General features: G+C 36.0%; 2 protein-coding genes across 2 annotated transcripts; both read right to left on the bottom strand.

Annotated features, from left to right (window-relative positions):
* Nucleotides 1–2,180: 2,180 nt before the first annotated feature.
* LOC113225621 lies at nucleotides 2,181–8,183 on the bottom strand. Its single transcript, XM_026457980.1, has 5 exons — nucleotides 8,131–8,183; nucleotides 6,072–6,159; nucleotides 4,864–5,037; nucleotides 4,452–4,617; nucleotides 2,181–2,525 (listed from the first exon to the last, which is right to left on the bottom strand). Exons 2-5 carry the CDS (start codon nucleotides 6,132–6,134, stop codon nucleotides 2,311–2,313), a joined length of 618 nt encoding a protein of 205 aa, XP_026313765.1. The 5' UTR covers nucleotides 6,135–6,159; nucleotides 8,131–8,183; the 3' UTR covers nucleotides 2,181–2,310.
* A 5,564-nt stretch (nucleotides 8,184–13,747) lies between these two features.
* On the bottom strand, nucleotides 13,748–21,053 carry LOC113225622. Its single transcript, XM_026457981.1, has 4 exons — nucleotides 20,985–21,053; nucleotides 16,027–16,227; nucleotides 15,003–15,141; nucleotides 13,748–14,192 (listed from the first exon to the last, which is right to left on the bottom strand). The coding sequence occupies exons 2-4, from the start codon at nucleotides 16,147–16,149 to the stop codon at nucleotides 14,092–14,094; spliced, it is 363 nt and encodes a 120-aa protein (XP_026313766.1). The 5' UTR covers nucleotides 16,150–16,227; nucleotides 20,985–21,053; the 3' UTR covers nucleotides 13,748–14,091.
* Nucleotides 21,054–22,565: the final 1,512 nt, after the last annotated feature.

Here is a 22,565-nt window from a genome sequence, read left to right on the forward strand (position 1 = left end):
TCACCTCTAAGGGTGGCAAAATAGGGGATGAATCCTGTTTCGCGCACTTTCCGGTAATCGATTTCAATAAAACTTGGCGAATAGGTGTAATTTCAATGAGTAGGTACTGAGATTATTGTTACTTAAAATCTCGTACCCGTTTTTCTCGCACCTATTCTAGTATCCAGTACCTATTTATAACTAATGAATAAATAAATTACAGTACTCAGCTTTGAGTACATCATTAGCATCGTTTGCATAAAATATTATTGGACACTGAAGGTAAAATTGTGCAATTGCTGAAGTTATTAAATTTAAACTCTCCTGTATTTATTTCTTACGTCTTTTTTATTACAGTTACAGACGGCAACTTATTATTAGAAGCTGTTTACACCGAACACCATTTGGTATATTTGCTAATCTGTGATTTCAGTTTGTATTTCCCCAAACGCAGAGTTAGATCGTAAACAAAACACTAAATATGTTTTTGATGTCAATACCTAGAATGTTTCTGTACATAAAATGTAGAATACTTATACAATTCATAATGGTTAGATTAACTTATTTTTTCCCGTCTCTGTACCGCATTCGCACTTTGACTCCCTACATAATCAAAACTTCACTATTCTTTTTGGTATACTTGTCGTTGTTAGAATCGTCGTTTTCTATTAATATTACCATTGTTGAAGATCCTTCTCTTTCAACCCGGTTTTCGCTAATGCCCTTAAATTTCTCCCGTTACTCAAACCACTCCGTTTTAAGATTTTTATTTTTTTATTTGACGTTTTATCAGATGACCTCCGTGGTCGAGTGGCTTGCATACCGGTTTTCCTAGGTCGAAAATTCCTTTGAAAATTCACTTCATATGAATTGAAATATCGCTGCATAGGTCATCGCTATACTATATCTACGTTTTCATCCATCGGTAGAGACCTTCTTAAAATAGCTGGTAATGTTCTTTTACCGCGTACACCCACACGCACTCGCATTAAGACATTCACCTAGTCGGTATTGGAAATTTAAACCCAACGAAACCAACATAAAGTTGAATCAATGTTGATTATTTGTACCGTACACACATCGCCAACACGTGTAATTTTGTTTGGGATTCCGAGAACTAATAGTGCAGAATGTTGTACACAAAGGCCCGACGCATTTTCCTTATTGTCAACGTATCGTTTATCAGAGTTCGAACTCCACAGTTATCATCATCGAGGTTAAGTTTGTTTGTAAACAAGTGTGCGAAGGAGTGAGAAAATAAATGTTACGTCTTCTTGGACTAAAAATACGTATGTAAATGTATTTATAAGAAGATACGTTCGGAATGTCTGCGGAGCATTAGTCTCAATTAGCGTTATAATTGTTTTAGATCTTATGTCATTACATTACCTACTAATTATAATGAATTTCATTCGTTAAATAAGGGAACTAATAACTTGTGAGTTCATAGAATAATAAATAGTGTTGTAGTTTTTTCCTGCGACTGTTTAATGATTTCATTGCTCATGAAACTTTTAATGTCAGGTATTTGAATAGAATATAATAGACATTTATTGCAACGCCACAACACATAGTTACAAAAAAATTTTATAAACACATAGACAAACAAAATAAAATAAAAATAATTAAAAACAAAACAGAAAATACAAAAAACAATATAACATTAAACAGAATAGACAAAAATAGCAAAAAAAAAAACTAATTATAACGACTAGAAATAAAACTTGAAAAATGTGGGAAGACCCCAACAGACGGAGGCTTAAATCCTCACCGCAGAGGAGACCCGTACCTTTTTTTTTTGCTAGTGGAAGGGAATGGTTTATGCATAGCCTCGAGCTTGAGGACGCGAGCAAGGGTTATGTGGGACTAACCCTTCATAGAGGGCATACCTACTAAAATCTCCTGCTTACCCTCTTGGCCAGGTGTTGTGGGTGCCGTGCGACTCCATTTATTGTGCGTCGGCAGATTCACCATTACGACACCCCTCCACTGGCCACCTCGGTTTTCACCAAAGTTCTCGCGCTTGAGAAAGGAGGGTCGCTTCACTCGACCCATCCCCCCAGACGGACGAGACCGTGAAATGCGGGCAGGGGATCCCCGTCCCCTCAGGAGACGTACGTAGCAGTGGGACGTATAAGGAGTTAATGAAATGATGATTAAGTTAAACGAAAATATCTACGTATAATTATTGTACATTTTATTTCTTACACAAGCATAAATTACAATATAAATATCTTATGGCACAATGAGTTTTGTCTCTAAAAGTATAGTGAGTTATAGTTAGTAGTTATTAGGTACTATATATCACATAGAGAGGTTTTCGATTATATTCTAGACAGGACCTTTTTTTTCTAGATTTATTTCAGGTGTAAAATATTTGCCCTCCGTCCATTTGAATCCCCTGCTACAATAACCTGGGGAACTTATGTCGATTTTTTGTCCACACGGATACCCTGGGGGATTAATTTGGATTAATCCATGATTTCTCGCTTCCTTGAATTTACCATACGTTTTCCCAACCATGAACAGGACGAGGCTGTATATAACTGTGAACAAGATGAAAAATTAATAAAGGCAGCAGTAGATTGTAATGAAAATGTTTTTCACAAATTCAATAGAAAGACCAAAATGGTTGTCACGAATAGAACCATCTATTTATAGAGTACCTATAACTTTCAATCCAGGTGGGATTTCTTATGTAAGGACCGAGGAAACCTGTATTGAAAATTAATTAAGTAGTGGGCCTCGGTTCAGCATCCTGATTTTGATTCAAACCGGAATCTCGTCTCGAAGTCAGACGGGTTTACTGAACGAGAAGATGAACCTGATTCCTACTATAAGTATCTTTCTAATTTGTGAGTTAAATCAACTGTTGTTCCGATTAGAAATGTCAAAAGTTTCCGACCGGCCAGTTGTGAATTCTGCTTATCGGTATTTTACAGGATATATCACGGAGAGTGTGCGATGGAATTACACGATTTGATTCCGCCTTCCCCTTTCCATCACCGGGGGACTAGGCGTAGGCTTGGCTTCCACCCCTATGTTGTGGATATTCCAAAGATTCGCAGGAAGCGTTACGCATCCACATTTATATGGCGAACGGCTATGGAGTGGAATTCCCTGCCTGCAGACTTGTTCCCTGAACGTTATAACTTGGACCTTTTCAAAGCGAGAGTGAATAGGCATTATCTAGGTGTACATGCTCCATCGTCGACCTCATCGTCACGTCAAGTCAAGTCAATTTCCATGAGATGGAGGTCAAATACACACTTACATTAGAAAAAAAAGAAAAGCATCGCAATTATGCGCCTCGACTCGAAAAAGCCGCAGTTTCCGATCGGGAGGCAATCAAAATCAAGCTGCAGGACGTACTGAGCATTTCCGCCAAAAGCGTGCTGTAGGTGAAAAATCTGTGCGCGCTGCTACACTTTAACCCGTTCATGAACAGTAACGGCATTTACAGAAAGTTAATAATAATTAATCAGAATGTGGTAATACGGGGAATCCTGGTTAAACTGAAGGCGAAAAAAAACCAGTTGTTAATATACTTTGTTTATGTAATACATCACAAATTGTGTGTGACTTTATCAAGTTTTAAACTTTATATAAGAACAAAATCTATTTTCCCCCTAAGCATTAAAAAAATCTAAATTATTTCATGAGTAAGCATGTTACACTTGAAATCGTCACATCGGTTAAACTTTACCGCTCATTCGTAAGGCAGATTCCCCTGAGAAGAATGAGCAAGAAACTAGGGGTTGCTCTTTGTAAATATAGGTATATTTGAATACATTTATCATTTGCAATATTTCTTCAAACATCTTAGATCGGGAATACCTGCACAAGCTAAATGGGTCACTATTACGGATTTTTGTCATCCAAGTACTCAGAAGTAGTATAATAATAACCTTTAATATAAAGGTTATTATTATTTTAAAGGTTATTATTATTGTTATTATTAATTTAATAAAAATTTTTGTATCAACCGGAATCTTGTTACATAGCCCCTTAAATGAATTTGTGACTTCGTGAAGACGACTATCGATAACGGCCAGTTTATTTTTATTCCTCCTATTAATGTTTTCTGTGACTATCTTTCATAAATAAGTTACTGTTCTGCTTAACATAAATTACCGTTTCATAAACGTATCGTGACGCTAGTATAAGAATGTCAATTTCCTTAAACTTAGCTCTCAAAGAAAGGTACTCTGCATCATTCCGAAGAGTACCTACATATCATACGTATACATTTAGGTTTTCGTTAAATTTCTCATCAACCCTTCAACTACACAGCTATCGCCTTGAATATGTGGTAATGGGTTTATTTGTTTGTAATAAACAAAAAAGAAGATCAAAATTAGCAGCTTTAGAGAGGTCAATCAAAGAGCTGGCTATGAACCGTGAAGAGTGGACGAGGCTACACTGACAAGAGCCTGGCTCTTAAATAGGATGATGATGTTTATTTTACATACCACAAACGAGTAAAACTCCTGCAAATGCCGGTGGGTACGCGCAAACGTCCTCGAACAATAAAGAGCATAGAGAAGGGACAAATGTCATCAAGAATGAGCTAACAGTGCTAAGCAATATCACCACGACGCCGTAGATAATGTATGCGCGTAAAAACTTCGGCTTTTCCTGAAATGAAAAATATATATTCAGTTCTTAAAACACACTTGTTTATAGGAAATGAAATTTGATTTCTTTTTTCCCTATGTTTTCAATGACTATTGGAATGGTCATTCATCACTTTTTTTAATAAATAATTCTTGATGCATATACGCGCGAGATTTGCACGCGGAGTAACCACTTGTCAGTAGAGTCGTACAATATACTGGCTCAATAGAAAATGAGTAGTAGAGAGTTATTCTTGTGCGTACTTACATTGTTAACTCCAACAAACAAGATGACAGCAAATATTAATGCAATTGTAGGTGCAAGCAGTAACAGGGCCAGGAATATTGCGGCATTCATGTCGAAAATTTGGATTACGATAAACAAAAATATATAAAATATTGCAACACCATATGCGACCACGGAAGACAAAGCTACTAAGACCTGAAAAATATTAAAAAATAAATAAAAATCCGTAGGTACATTCCATTACAGGGCTCCAAAGGTTGATATCATAGTCCACCACCACCAGTATGGCTTCGAAGAGCATTTGCTCCTTTCTTTCGTCATCATGTTTTCCTTCATGTCATATATATAGACTTTTTTTATACCAAGCGACGGGACGAAGAAGTCGTGCGTCTGGTGGTAAGCGACACGCTTGTCCATAACAATTGCAGTGCCATTCAGAGCTTTAAATCGCAAATGTCTTATGGGCACTGCCACTGCGCCACCTTTTGAGACATAAGTTGACAAGTCCCATGTGCCTGTAATTTCCACCAGCATCAGCACCCTTATTCTTCAAAACCGAAACACAGTACCTCTCACATACCTTACCTAAAAGTAGGTAAAGTGCCAGCAGCTATTTCCCTAGACAAACTCTTTCACAAGGCAGCTCAGCTCTGCAGCTACAAAGACTTCCTTTGAATTCGTCATTGTCGGATAAAAAACATAATAAAACTTAAACTAAAATTTTTAAAAACCGGGATAAAATACTCTATTCCATAAAGTCACCATCTGTTAGCCAATAACTTGTGGAGGCCAATTCAAATGAGCCCAAACATATTCTACTGTAAGTGCTTGAGGAGCTGGGTGGTCTGCAGACCGTCCCGGTTGCAGCATCAGATGGAGGTTACCATATCTTTGACTGTTATCATGCTGTTCTGCGACGCAGAGGTCCTGGGTTCGACTCCTGGGCCGGGAAAAATATTTATATGGCCGACATTTACTTCTCTCGTAAGTTTGGGTGTAATTTGTGGATGTCTATGTGTGTCCATGGCAACCGCGATACAGGGTCTTCCTAGTACAATTTTAGTTTATTATATTATTGAATGTCGTCGAATTCCCTTAGTATACCAAATTTTAAGGCATTGACCTAGACAGCTTAAAAAACATTGAGTCTTCAAACGAAAAATGCGAGTTGAACGAACATTTTGAAATTGTATAATACGTAACAGATATTTTTAAAGAAAAATTCTAACCAAGTTGAAATAAGCGAAGATTTTAGTTCCAAATTCGGGCGCGAGACGACTTTTGTCATACATGATTTTTGTCGACAATTTATGAAACCTGCAAATAAATTAAATATTTTTAACAGAAATTGGTTTTCAAAAATATTTAAAAAAAAAAGAAATTAAAAAGTTATAACAATTCGACTAAATAAAAAATTATTAACAACGTAATGATATGATACTAAATTTTGAAAGACAAAAATGGTTACTGCTCGTTGTCCTTAGGAGATGGACAAATGTAATCTAAATAAATAATCACACCAAAAAAATGTACCCTTGTCACTCTATTTTGATTGATTTTTTATAGCCTATGACACTCCCATAATCAAGACGGATCTAACGACACACCGTATATCAAAATCCTTCAACCCGTATAGGCTGTAGAACGTGACATGGTAATGGACATACATATATTCGAAAAACATAACCCTCCTTCTGACGCAGTCGGGTAATAATAAAGTTTTTCTTTTAATTTTATAACTAAGTAAGTATGGTGCCTATGCAAAGTACCTATTAAATAATCAAAACATATTGTGAAAACACAATACATACTAGTGGAATAGTAGTCTGTACAACAGAAAAATTAGTATCTTCTACTCCAGTAGCTTAATCTATCAATTGTAATCTCATAATTATTTATATCTTATAGGCGCTCTTTTTAGTTCTGAATCAAAATTCTATTGTCTGTGGTACTCACCAGAGAGCTGAAAATTTTCATTAAAGTTTCGTACACAGAACTATAATGAACAATAAAGTACTGGACACAGGAATTTAATGAGTTTCAAAAAGGAACGTCGCGTTTTTGCTATTTAAAATACCAATTAGGACGCTACTCAAACGCTATACTGACCCCTGATAGGTTTGGCGTAAAACCAGGCCATTTATATGTATAAAAAACATTATTAGCTTAGAATAATAACGCAATTATTAGTTAAAAATATAAGCGGTACTTGGCCACTTTTATTCTCTTTGGTTTTTGTTTTAAAGCGTTTGTTTAGCTTTCGTCTTCATATATGAAGAGGCTGTGTGGTGGAACCTTTGCCTACCTTTATAAATGGGTTAAAACTTAGAATAATAACGCATAGAAACCTAGTCCGCACACGCTAAGTGAGGCAAATTGAACCGCTCCCAATGGGCCTACACGAGCGGGCGGGCCTTCAGTGCTCAGGGTCAACTTGCACCGCGAACATCTCAAAAATTTTAGCTAAAAATTACGAAATGTGCGGTAAATTAGTTTAAAAATACGTCAGACAAACATAAAATAGATACTAACATTACATTCCACAAGGAAGTAACGCATTTCAACTTTTTTTTATATATAAATATTCACTAAAACCGAAATATAACCTACTACTAAAACTAGCCTACATGAATTTGATTTTTGCCTCACTTGTGACAGTTCGTCTGATATGAAACTATCATTCTATGTGTTATTATTCTAAGGGTTAACATTTATTTTAAATAAATGCATTTGTTGTCATGGACTGTTAGCAAAATATACATAAATATTGGTTCTATTTCATTATTTTATTTAGTCGTACAAAAAGTATTATATGCAATCATCACATAATTAGGTCTTAAAATCTCGTACCTATTATTTAGGCCATAATAATAAACAGGCATAAACACAGAGCTCGACTTTAAGGGTCGTACATATTTAAAGCACTAGAAATCATACTCAAGTCCTGACTTGAGCATTGAGTAGAGTTCTGGAATACGACCCTAAGAATCCTCATTATGCAACGATTGCATAAAATACTATTAATTGTAAAAAATGAAAACAGCATAATAATGCACATGAAACCGAATAGGTACTGCCGTAACGATTTGAAAATTCAAAAAATTACTGAACGTAACCAATATTTATTATGTTTTCGTTAAGAGTGGATAACTAAATATTATGTACTATATAAAATAATTACATTATGCGCAATAAGATATATTAATTAAATCGTGTTTTCTCAATTTCACAATATTGAGTGTAATGTGCTTTGGAGCAGTTTTATTGCTACCAGAATTTGTTACTTACTTTTGTACGGAAGAAAATAAAATGAAACCACTTTGAATGAATTAAAACACACACGACACGTCTGCTCTACAGACGTAGGGTAAATATTATAAAAATAGTCTTCCGTGCCAAACCTTCTTATTACAGTGTCGCCAGTATGACGTCGTGCATACATTGACCGTGTATATATATTATTTTCTCTTTCAGGCACGTTGAATCACTTACTTCTAAGAGCCAAGATTGATTGATAATCTACATGATATACGTACGACCTGTGCATAATACTTCTATGACAAGAGTTTGCAGTTAATTCAGAAAGCATTGTTGTCAACAGAAACACAACCGTTCCGAAAATAAGAAAAGAGAGTAGGAACTAATAAAAATTATCGCAATAGGTAGAAAGATCGGTAGCGCCTATCTCTCTCTCCTATTCGTCTTGTCTGTTGCGTCATTGCGGACATGGGCAGGGATCGGAATAGGTAGAGTTTTTTTACCTAAACTTCAAGGAACATAGGCAGAAAATGGAGACTGCCTTACGACAATATTTTTTATTCAGAAACTTACAATAACTCTGTTGTCGACCGAGTCGATATCGTAGATATCGTACGATTTCTTTTCATTTTTATTCACAATAACCGAATCGAACGTCAAACTGTCGTATTCGAAACCGAACCGAAATGACGTCACACCCGTACGATTACTAGATTTTTCGTATAATCCATATGTGCCGACTAACTCCATAAACGTTGTTAGATAAAGACATCGTACGTTTAACTCGAATGTTCTGAATAGCTCGGAAAGCGCCCTTCGATTCGAGAGCGATATCCAACCGAACGATTTCGTTAAGATATGGAAGAGTTTTGAATCGGGGTCCTGAACCTTTTTGGGATTCGGGAAATCACTTAAGAACATTAAATGATGAAATTGATTCTATATAGAACGCCAGAGATTTTTCCTATTAAACTATTAGATTTATTTCAAAATATGATTATTATTCTCGAGAAGCTCGCACATTCCGCGGCAGATTTTGGCTCGTATCTAGTTTGTACGAAACACAATTGACCATAAAGTTCATTATACTACATACAATATCGTTACAAAAATTCGCTTCCATTCAGTTCCGCCGCAATATAAATTGAGCCTAAGGAATTTATTATATACATTTATACTTGTGTAAGAAATAAAATGTATAAACAATTATACATAGATTATCGTTTAATTTAATCATTTCATTAACTCCTTATACGTCTCACTGCTACGCACTGCTACCCGTCTGGGGCACAAATTAGAAAGGTATGTCTGGGGGGATGGGTCAAGTGAGCCGTTTCTCCGCTCTCTAGCGCGGGAATCCTGGTGGAAACCGGGCTGGCCGGGGGCGTCGCGTCCTAGTGGTGAATCTGCGAGACGCACTGCGCCCACAACACCTGGTCAAGAGGGTAAGCCGGGAGGGTTTTAGTGGGTATGCCCTCCACCTGCAGGGTTAGTCCCGCAAAACCCTTGAGCCTCCTCGTGCTCGAGGCTATGCTTGCATTTCCCCCGTAAACAAAAAAAGACACGTGGCTCGTCTGCGGTGAGGCTTTCTGCCTCCGCTGCGTTGACCGAATGCGAGTTGGGATCTTTACACATTTTCTAAGATTTGTTAACTTTCCTCGACGTGTAGGTTACATCACGTCACATGTTTTCCTGCATCCGTTAAACGAGAGGTATTACTACTAAACATCCGCAAATGAATCCGAAATAAATTAAAAAATAAAATAACAAAGAAACATACATAGAAAACACATGTATTCAAGGACCCCGAATAATAAATATCGGGGGGATGGTAGGAAAATATTTTTTTTTTAAATTCAAAATAAATGCCATAGGTGCACGCTGTCACAAGGATTCGAAATCTGCATTTCAGAAGCAATCGTTATCGCGCTAGGCTAACACTGCCCATTTAATTTGACATATATAATGTTTGACAAACACTCATTGACTTCTTTTTCATGATATCAAGTGAAGGGACGAACGAACAAGTCGTGGGCTTGGTGCTTAGCGGCACGCCTATCCATAACAGTTGCACTGACACTCACAGCTCTAAACCGCAAAAACCTGAGACGCAGTGCCACTCTAACATATAAAGTTGACAAATTTTCGTGTGTCTATAGTTTCACCAATACCCTTCAAAACAGGAACTCAATAATGATCACTTTACTGCTCAACAGCAGAAATAATTAAGTTGCAGTGCTTCCCAGGACGAAGTAAAACTATAGAAAACCTTGTACTAAACAACAAAACAGGATATACTTTCGAGATAAGCCCTTGTCACCAAGTCAGAATCTGATGAGGGGAACCTATGGAAATCGAGGAAAATACTCAAATGTTATAGGCATGTGCAGTGTGTTTGTTGAATTCTCACAAATCAAAGGTCGTCTTCATCTTTCCATTTGTCGTAATCATGTCACAGGACAATCAAATACAACACCTGATATTGGTAACTGCTTGTGAACAATATACAGCAGCTACCTTGTGTTTGGGCTCAAATTATTCGTTTTGACGAGAGCTTCCAAAGTATGCCTTTCAGTTATCATTAAGGAGAGAGGGAGGGATTGATCACCCATTGGGTTTGATACTAGCACATAAATACCTATGTCTGGGTGCATCGGCATGATATGTCCGGGTCACTCATAATTTAGTTTTTTAGCTTGTTATTTTAAAGAACCAACGCCAACTTTCCCGGTCTAGGGGCGCCCGCACCCAGCCACTGCTGGCCACCTTGTTCAGGTCGTCCGTCCATCTTGCTGCAGGGCGTCCCACAATGGTCCCACACTAGGTTTTTCTTGACGTGGTCGCCATTCCAGAACAAGTCTGCTCCAGTAGACATGCCCGGCCCACTGCTACTTAAGCTTACTGGTTTTGCGAGCTATGTCGGTCACTTTAGTTCTCTGAAATATCTCTGGAATCTGCACGGATTAGGCAAATTAAATAAAACAACAATTTTCAATTGAAAATTTATACATAAATAGCAAAATGTCAGAAAAAAATATATGTGTATTAAATACATGTAATTATATATGTATGGCCAAATTTAATAAACAATTTAGGCAGGTGGTGGCGCCAGTAACTGACAAGCACCAGTGTTCGTCATCTTTTTAACCGACTTCAATATAAGGAGGAGGTTCAAAATTCGATTGTATGGTTTTTTATATAAGTATGTTACGCGATAACTCGGCATTTGTGAACCGATTTCGATGATTCTTCTTGTGTTGGAAAGAGGCTACCTCAGATGTGGTCCCATTTAAATTTGAAGAAATTATTCCACCTCTAAGGGTAAACTAGGGGATGAATGACTTTTGAGGTCGGTTTTTTAGTACACTGTACTGATTTTTAAAATCATTTCTTATTAGAAAATTTTTGTCTCAAATCTTATTAGATTTAAGACAAAATTTTGTATCATAGTAACACGTTTCTTGTGGTAAGTATCAATTACTGGGTGTGCTTTATTGGTGAGTGTCCATTACTGGTTAGTTAATCAGTGGAGTTTTGGTGTTCATTACTGGAGATACAGAAAAAATCTAGTCTAGGGATTTTTTAGTAATAATTATAAAAATAATTATAACAGCTTTTTTATGAAACTTTTAATTAAAATAACACGTTTAATTAACATTCTCTTAGAGATAAATTGATCTCTATTCTACTTACTTAAGTGTGGCCGATACATTGAGTGTATGACCAGGTATAGACACGAAATGTCATTTAATTTGTTTGAAAACTATTCTGCCCTAAGATTCTGCCAAATCATTACTGTGACAACTGCGCTCCGATTGGTCAGCCCGAATTCGAAGCAATTGACGGGTGTTAATTTAATATTTGTATTATCCATAAATATTAAATATTATTATCCATTTAATAATATATCCGTTTATTTTGTAACTAGATGTGTTGCTGTTTTTCCCACACCACCGCATGGAACCCCATTGTTAGAGATATCATCTTTATTACAATAAATCCAGAATATTTTTGGAATATACAGAGACGTACACACAGGTCAGTTGTTGGCGCTATACTATATCAGTTTTCTAATTTGTAATTTCAGCGCAATCGAAGTTTATATTTAAAAGCGATATAAGGCCCATTTACCTAATGAATTGCCAGGGATTTTTCTTTTCTGGTTATATACTCGATGTATCGCAATTACAAACATGAATTTTGTAAACAACAGGTACTTTTAAATAAAGACAGACGATTCGAGACACTAAATGATGTAAGTACCAAGATTATGAATTCGGCACACACAATAGTAAGTTTTAATGTCAGAATGTTAAGAAACACTTCATTATAATCATGCCTATCTGTCTAAGTAATCATTAATCAAAGAGAAAGTAAAAAAAAATTGAGATTCTTGTTGGCCTGCACGGTGTCCCATCCCAGAGCGTATGTATTTAAAATTAGGCATAGACAACAACTATATACACATAAATAAAACAATCTCGACTTCCCGTAAATTTTAAAGGCGCCATTTAAAAGTTTGTGATATTGAACACCTGTACTGCTTTAAACGAGTATTTATAAATAACGAAAATGTATAAATTGGTAAACTATGAATAAGTATTAGTCACAATTAAATCAGCCAGTAATGACTTTTTTTTTAATATTACCTACTATTCAAGAGAGAATACGGCAAAATAAAATATTAAAACGTACTCGATACATATTTTTGCTGCAACGTTGGTAAAGCTGCGCCGTGATTTTCACCTTTATGGATCATTCATGCATGACAGGATGCTCTCGCTAAACTTTATTTTGCACCTTACCACCCTCAATTAGCAATTATAGTCTGATGGGGTAAGAGTACCAGCCATCGTACTTCTTAGATACCTAAGTGTTCTCAAGATTTCACAACAAGTATGGAATTTGTTTTTCCTCCTTTTGAATTCGTAGCATCGTAGCGACATCTACCAGTTCAATAGTTAGTTTCAATACGTCACACGGGCTCGCCGTCGATCTACTACAAATTAGACCATGAAAAACTGCTCCACTTCAAAAGAGTGTAATTGTATAACTTGGAATGTCTACAACAAATTTCCACGAGAAGTTAGAAATTGCAAGAATTATGCATAACTTAAGAAATTGTTATTTAATTACCTCAATGATTGATGACGGAGATTTTTAATAAAATTTACTGTGTTCTTATTTTTTTAATTCCACAAACGTAATAAATGTCATCATATTTTATCGGACTGCGTGACAAACGAATCTATGAAAACTTTATAAGCCGCGAGGCGGATCACAGTGATTCAAAATGCATTTCTTTTAACTAATTCATGTCCTGTACATCACAAAGAAATAAATTATTGTATATGAATAGTTCTTCAGCAGTCCTTTTTACTCACTCACTCTTGTTCCATACTGTGCAAGAGTTAAATATACTAACATTGACTTACAATTATATGGACGTCTGGGCCGCGCTAAAAAGTGTCCGAACTTATAGGACGTTAAAATCGTATACAGAGCGTCATTCACGCTTTAGTCTTCGTTTGTTCGACTGACAGCGAAGCAAGCGAAATTAGACAGTACTGCGATGACATTACAATTTAAATTAAACGTTTTAGCTTTTTCATATTCCTTTACATGTCACTACGTTTAAATAGGTTGACTTGGGACATTTTTTTCGTGGTTTTTGTATTAGACCCGTCGTCCATTTATTTGTAAGTCAATGTATACTAAACACAAATTATCTATACTTTTATTTCAACTATTGAATTATTGACTCTTCGACGTAGGTATCTACTAGAATCGGACAATATCACTAATTCTAAAATTCGTTCAAACGCGATTACTTAATACCTGCTTGCAAATTTTTTTACAATATCGAACCTGCAATAGTAAACAATACCAAGCCCAGATTTTTAGTCGGAAACAAAGCAAGCAAATACAATTATTTTAAGATCAAAATTCATCACATCGACGATTATTTCTTTGGTTAAAACCAGATATTTCTTAAGCCTTTTCTTCGAGATCCTTGTGCTCCAACTGGCTGTGCAGCGTTTCATATTTCCGGTATGTCTTCCTGATCATCAATAGGATCAAAGAGTAGAGTACTGTGGACAAAACAACTTACTCAGTACTTCATTCATTTACAAACAATTTCAAACACTCGTAAACCCACCCGGTTTGATTCTGAAACTGTTCTATGACGTTTTTCTATGGGGTCGATTTTCATGAACTTATCACGACTGAAGGTATCCCAAAAAGACTATAAATTAAGCTGCGGAATGTCGATCCCCTACCGAAGCGCTACAGTCTTTCTAATATTTCTATTTTTTTCTTATTTCACCGTTTTTTTATATTCATTCAAGATGTTAATTATATCATACAGACAACACTACACCTTAATTAAATTGCTCGCTCCGCTTGCTGCGTTTCGACCAATTTTCTAAGTTAGACAACATACTCTGTTCGTATAAACTTTTTTTTATTTCTGACAACAAAGGTAGTAGGTACGTCTTGACGACGACCTAAATACCAAAACGTTATGTGTATAATGTTGTGGTATATGTATATGGAAACATTTAATTGGCATCTAGTTGATCATATTTAAATCTATCCTGTAAAAGTAGTTGTAAGGGTAATGAAATCTTATAAAACAAAAGTTGAGTATCAAAGTATTTTTGTCGAAATTTCTCTTCTTGGGGAAGGCCACATCTATGGAAATTATAAATACAAAATCGATAATATAGTAAGTTACAGAACCTAATACAATATCGGTATGAAAATATTTTGAGTGCTTTTCGTCTCTTATTTTTCTTTGGCTTTGTTTTATTGGTGTGAAGTAATAGATACGACAGATTCATGTCAAAACGGGTTTTAGTCGTACCACCTAATGGCTTTCATAATGCATTTAAACTCACCGCAAACAACGAAGGCCGAAACACTAATGATGAGTCCAATTACCGACATAGCACCCCCAAAGACGTTTGCAGACAACTGGGATAGCATCACCACAACTACTCCGTACACGAAGTACGCTTTAATGTATTCCGGCTTTTGCTGAAAATAACAATAAATAGAATAAAAAATAAATAATAAAATAAAAATAATTCATTTCAGACAATGTAGTCCATACAAGTTAGTTAGTAACATGACACCTTAGAACTATGTAGTATTAGAATTAGTACTCAATTACAAAAATAATACCTAAATATAACAAACAGGACAAACCCAGCCGCCCAGGTGGTTCACTGACTCAAACGTAGAACATGCAACTGAACCTCCGTAACACAGCTGCATCCATCCTGTCTACTATCATCTCCAGGATCTCGTTGCTGCTACCCCTCAACCTTCGTACTAACGAAGTGGACATTTTGCCCATGATGGCATAGAAATTATCCATGCCAGCACCCGCAAACATGCCAGATACGCTACAAAAACGGGGAAGCTTCAACAAGGCCCTGAAGGTATTATTATACTGGACTCGCAAGGCGCCGTACGATCTCAGCGTAAAGTTGGACCATAGAGCACATGTGTAGAAGCTCTGGCATTATGCTCTAAAGAGTGTGGAGCTTCACTCCAGTCGTACACCTTGTGAATCTATGAGCCAACATATAGTTTCGAACCGACAACGCCCTGCGCTGAGTGATCATCCTTTAAGTCCTCTGTCACAATGTGTCCTAAGTACTTTAGGTACCGTGCAACACGCCTCAAAGGTATCCCATTCAAAAGTATTGGTGGTACATATGCTGGTTCTTTAATTTTACCCTTAAACAGCAAGAACTCACTCTTTTTCTCGTTGTACTTTAAACCGTGTTGTACAGTATAGGTCTCACAATGACCTATAAGTCGTCTACAATGGATATTAATTTTAGGTACTTCATGGTTTTACCAAGATTCACATTACTCTACGGGAATGTAGCTTCTACCTTATAGGTACTTTACCTTGCGTACACCACAGAAGAGAAGTACAGCAAAGACAAGACCCGTTGCAAAGAAAAACAACGAGATGATGGCAATGGCCATTTGAACCGACAGCAGTGGATCCGTTTGCTCCTCATCCGCCATGGGCAGGATTATTCTCAGGTATATCGACAGGTACAGAAACGCGATTAAAGATATTAGAGTTGAGACAATTACGAGGGCCTAGAAGAAAATTTTAGTTGTAATGAGTTAGTAAGTACTTATTTTGTATTCGAGATCTGATTTTAAAAATTAGAGGACACTCAATCTATTTCTTGGACACGCAAGACACTTTTTAAATACTCCAGGTGGCCGAATGTCAAAACATCAAATAGAAATATTTGTATGGGCTACATTTATTTCTCTCGTGAGTTTGGGTGTAATTTGTGGTTGTCTATGTGTGTGTCCATGGTACCGGCGACACAGGGTTTCCCTAGTGCGGGGCTATGTTGAGTGTTCAAATTCAAAATTCAAAATTCATTTATTCACTAGATAATAATTTTACAATGTCCGATGTTGGGGCTACTTGTAAGTAAAATTTACTTGTGTTAGAAGCCCCGCTCCTCAATGTTACATTTTTATTAACAGTAAATAAAGAATAAAAACAAAACAAAATACACTATGAACTAAGTTTAAGTGTGTGTGTGTGTGTGTGTGTGTGTGTGTGTGTGTGTGTGTGTGTGTTGTGTGTTGGTGTCTTTGAGTGCCTGTGTTGGTGTGTGTTGGTGTGTGTTTGAGTGCCTGTGTTTCTGTGTATTGGTGGGCGCACGTTTCTATGATGTGGTTGTTTACATATAAATGTATGGGGATAAGACAACTTAATTAGACTAATTAAGTAAATAATACAAATGAGTTATTCACCCATTTTTATTAGGGCCTCAATTTCATCATATGTCTTTATCCTAAGCCAATCACCTAATGCCTTTTTACATTCTCGGGAGGTTTTCGTATAAATATTTGCTGTCTTGTTAACAAGATTGTAAAGATAAGTGGAGAGTCCAACAAATAGTCTTTGGGCATAGGTGGTACGAACTCTAGTTACGGCAGCTACCTGATAATGGCGTCGTCTGTCGAGAAGTGCATGATTTAAATGCAAAGTTTTGTGGACACAGAGGATGGTGTGTAAAACATATAACTTCCTAACAGTCAGGACATTTGCTTGTTGATAGAGAACCTCTGTGGAGAATTTGTAGGGTTTAAAATAAATAACTTTCAACAAGGATCGCTGAGCCTTTTCTAAGTACAAGAAGTTCGTTTTACTTGCTCCGCCCCAAACTGGCAAGCAGTAGCTCATTACAGATTGCCCCAATGCTATATAAATGCTCCTAATAAGGCTTTTGTCTAATACATGCCTGAGTTTTTTAAATATCCATATAAGGTTTCTCACTCTAGCCGTTACCAGTTCTATATGCTGGTGCCACGATAATCGTTGGTCAACCACTATGCCCAAATATTTTGTAGACGCGACTTTTTCTATAGCTTCACAAGAACACGTATCGAGATTAGCACAGGTATGGATTTTAATTGTAAAATTGTTGTTGGGCTGAGTGGTACTGTTTATGGTGAAACAGATGTAATTGGTTTTTGTCATATTAAGAGTGAGCAAGTTTGAATTAAACCAGTTTGCTATTTTGCGAAGTCCCTTTTCTGCAGAGTTACGTACAGATTCCCACGAATGACCAGTGAACACAACTGCAGTGTCGTCAGCGTAGCAGAGGACGTGTCCATTTTCTAGTTTCATTTTACATAAACTATTAATGTAAATTAGAAACAGGGTCGGTCCCATAACGGATCCCTGTGGAACGCCAAAAATTACGTCCTCTTCCTCGCTGACGACGTCGCCTATTTTGACACGTTGTTTCCGGTCGTGAAGGTAGTCCCCAAAGAGCTGCAGTTGTGTACTTCTGATGCCAATTTCCTCAAGTCTGCGCACAAGGATAGGAATTGAAACGGTATCGAATGCATTTTTTAAATCTAGAAAAACGACAACGCATCTCCTTCCAGAGTCTACCTGGGTGACAATTCGTGAGGCAAGGGTCGATACTGCATCTTCTGTGGATACACCTTGGCGGAAACCGTACTGTGTACTTGATAGAATATCATTTCTATTCAAGTAGCTCACTAGTCTGGAGTTCATCAGCTTTTCAATTATTTTGGAAATAGCTGTTAGAACTGATATGGGTCTATAATTACAGGGAGTATTTTTGTCTCCACTCTTGTGCACTGGTGTTATAATGGCACACTTTAATGCTGGTGGGAAAATGCCTTGCTCAAAGCAGAGGTTAGCCAAGTGTGTAATAATAGGGACGACATGTTTTGAAGCCATTTTTAGAAATTTGGTAGGTATATTATCCCAGGTGCACTGTCGCCCTTAAGGTTCATAAGAGTGGAATAAACTTCTTGGCAGTCTGTATTTAAAAGAACAAAGGAGTTATTCATCAAACATGCATTTGGTTGTGAATTAGGGAGCCCAGTACAAATATTCTCGGCCAATGTTCTGCCTACGTTAGAAAAATAATTATTAACAAAATTAACTGATTCCATAGGCGAGGATTTAATTTGTAATAATTTTGAGCTAATACTTTTGTTCTTTTTGCGATTTGTGAAATTATCAATAGCACGCCATTGCTTTTTCGGATGTTTTTGAACATTATTGAATTTTTCCCTATCATATTTTCGTTTTAGTTGTTTAATACAATTTGTAACAAAGTTTCGGTATCTTCTATATGTAATTTTGAGTATATTATTATCATCATCTAAGTCCGTTCTCAACTTACTTTGCATATCGTTCCTATTTCTGATACATCTAAGTAGACCGAGGGTCATCCAAGGTTTTATTAGACGCACATTACATGGGATAGGCTTTAATATTGTGCTCTCTAACAAACATCTCTTTAGAGAATTTATCAAAAGTTCAGTTAATATAGTAGGGTTGGTTTGTAAAAGAAGTTCGTGTAGATTGCTATTTCGTACAAGAAGTAAAGCTTTGTCATAATTAATAGTTGTTTTTGTTTTGGGGCATAAGTTATTTCTGTTGATTATATTTGAAATTTTTAGAAAAATCATGTAATGGTCAGTTACTGTTGTGTCTAGAACGGCTACAGCAGCAGATACATTTGTCATATCCAACTTCAACATGTAATGATCCAAGCAGCTGCTCTTCCTGGTAGGTAATCTGTGGCCAGGTAGAATGCCACGCATTGCTAGCATGTTAAGGTACTTATTTCTGTTTTTAACTACATGTGAATGTTCGTCAACCTTAGGTATGAGGTTTATATTTAAATCCCCTGCAATAACAACGTTTTTAGCACTGGTTATAGTTGCGAGATGTTTGTCAAGAGAGTCAAGAAATTCAGCCGCATCTGTATTTGAAGGAGAGCGGTAGATTCCCAGAATAATTACGTTATTTACGGTAATTTGTAAACATGATGCTTGCTTTAGCATAATCTCTTCAACACTAGTCGAAAGGCAATTATTTACATAAAAGACTACTCCATCACATTTATTTATATGTTTTGTGGTAAAGAAACCAGTGTAGTTATCCATATGGGGAATTGATTTGTTGAGATTCAGACTACATTCAGTTAAAATTAAGACGTCTACTTTAGTCTGGAGTTTGGTCAATGTAGCCAGAAGGTCATCAAGGTTACAGTATATACTACAAATGTTTTGGGAAATAATTTTTAGATCTGCGTTACTTATGTTTATGTAATTTGAAATGTGTTCAATGGGACAAGCATAATTCTCCACTATTGCAAGTTCGTCTAATTCGTTTGAATTTATAAGATTGCTATCCATTTGAAATGATTATGTAGATGAGTGTTTCAGAAGGTAATTCAGTTCTACACAGTAGATGAGTGATGGCTCTATTTAATAAGCAGTTGATAACAGCAAACAAGAATAAGTGTGTCTGGTGTTTTATAAAGTTTTGTGTTTGTGTTTGTATCTGATGAAGTGTCAGTACTACATTTTTATATGATGTAAAGTATATTGTGTAAGTATGCGAAAAAATGTGGTTTATTTGTAATGGTTTCATAACGTGATTGAGTGTGTATGTGAGTTTTGGTTTATGTGTGTGTGCGTTATTATTATTAATTATGTGCGGCAAATTAGAGTATATAGTCCATTATTGCAGAGGCCGGAAAATAAGGGGTGGTTGGACGAGTATGAGTTACAAGGCCTTGTATTAACACGAGTCAAGCAATCCCCGTTCCCGCCGATGCATGTATAGAATTTTTCTCAAACAATGCGAGGAAATAATAAAATAGTAAAGAGAGGACGATGTATAATAGAAAGAGTTAAAAAGAAATTAATTAACATTAAAATGTATAAAATACAATTCCTAAAAGAAAATGTTATTATTGTTCCAGGCACATTAATAGTAGTCTGCTGAACTTCTGATGACGTATTGGAATGTATCTTATTACAGTATTTTCGTTATTGCTCTTCCCACTAGCACTCATTTTCGCGACTAAAATGCAAAAAAGACGAAAAAACAAAAGAATACCAAAACACTTTAGTTTAAGAGTTACCGCCATTTTTTTTAAGTAAGCGGTATAGGTAGATTTAGAAGTTTAGAGAGGTAGACAGTAATGGATTTAAAGAAGAGGGCGAGGACGGAGGAGGACGAGGACAATATTTTTATTTAGAGCTGGCTGATGATGGAAATTGCAAACAGATGAAAGGAAGTATTCAATAGTGTACAGCAGGATATACATATGCGTTTCAATTTTATTATTGTTGAGGAGACCGGGAGGTAACGAATACAGCGAAAGCGGTTTTAGGAGAAATGCCAAAAGGCAAATTTTTAAGGTTGGTTTTTTTCGTAAAAAAGTTTGTTTAGACTGTAATATCACTAGGTCTATTGTATTAAAGCGTTACTCCTCAAGACAAACTTAAAACGAGTAAAAAGCAAAATAGAAACATCAAAAAGTGCTTACCAAGTTGAAATAAGCAAAGATCTTTGTGCCGAATTCCACTGTGCAGCAAGACGTGGAATTCGTTTCGTTGGAATTGGTGGTGTCCATGGTGTTCCTGCAGATAACAAAGAAATATTGAATGTATACAAAAAAAAGCTGAGTCGCTGCTGTGCTTAATTTTGAAGTAAAAATCAGTACTAAAATGTTTCTCAAAAAGTTTACCATTAAGAAATCTTCGATTTGACATCTTTCCTACGACAGTTTACTGTTTTTACCAATTTTCATAATTGTAATAGTTATTTATTATACAAGGCCGTACAGCTGTTGTTTGACGCGAGTGAATTGAACCACGAGGGAAACAAGTGGGTTCAAAATAGAATCCTGAGCGTAGGGAGGGTTTCAGGGCACGAGACGCAAAACAACTTTGCTGCCGAGCGAAACACGCAACTTTTCACTTTACTATAACGAGGAAAGAAAAACAGTTGAAGTATAACAAAATAATTTAATAAACAAAATTAGTTATCGTTTATTGGTAGGTCAATGGTTATCGTGTCTACGATAACAAGAAAAAAATAATTGACAAATATAATTCAAGAATATTTTGAAGGTAAACTATTTTAGAATAAAATTGAAATCAACTATTATACAAGTACACAACTAATTCGAAGACTGTATATTATGTTATATATATAGATATATATATATATATACGTTTTGAAATTTTATTTAGCGTGAATTATAAAATAAAATTGTGTTACCGTTACAGTAAAACAAGATTGAAAATGATTGGGAAACATCGAAACAAAAGGAAAAGAGGTAATTTTTTGGCCCCATCGTTTTCGTTCAGTACCTACATTGACTTACAAATAAATGGACGACTGGTCTAATACAAAAACCACGAAAAAAATGTCCCAAGTCAACCTATTCGAAATTTAAATTGTAATGTCATCGCAGTATCGCGCTGTCAGTAGAACAAATGAAGACTAAAACGGAGTTTGGCGCTCTGTATACGATTTTAGCGCCTTACAAGTGCGGACACTTTTTAGCGCGGACCCGACGTCCATATAACTGTAAGTCAATGGTTCAGTATCTTAAATTTTTGACAGGTGTAAAACGTAGAAAAATATGGAAAAAATATAAGAAAAAAAAATATTTTTCAGAAAAACATTTTTTTTTTTCAAAATGGAATTTTTTCCATGACCCAACAATATTTTAAATTGCAATTGGTTATGTCTCTATGACTCTTCATAACAAAAACTTTTTGTTTCTAAGCAGTCTTCTTCCTCGTTTCTTGTAATAATTACCTACTTAAAATTATCAGCCATTTTTAAATGCACGCTATAGGTTTTATGGAATACAAAATTTGCAATAAATGTCTATTCTATTCTATTCTATTCTAAAACTAAAATAAACAAAAAACATTTACGTAACCAATTACGTTTCGGATAAACAGTACACAATCCATGAATTAGACGTCGATTATGGTTTTGCCAGTATGCAAAAAAGTTAACTGACCTTCCGCCAACAATGTCTATGTACTGTTTGCCATCCGCTGGGTAACCTAAATAACAACTTAGTATAAACTATTCTTATGCATTGTAA

The sequence above is a fragment of the Hyposmocoma kahamanoa genome, unplaced genomic scaffold (assembly GCF_003589595.1).
Source record: "Hyposmocoma kahamanoa isolate Upper Pololo Valley unplaced genomic scaffold, ASM358959v1 168, whole genome shotgun sequence".
Taxonomy (NCBI): domain Eukaryota; kingdom Metazoa; phylum Arthropoda; class Insecta; order Lepidoptera; family Cosmopterigidae; genus Hyposmocoma; species Hyposmocoma kahamanoa.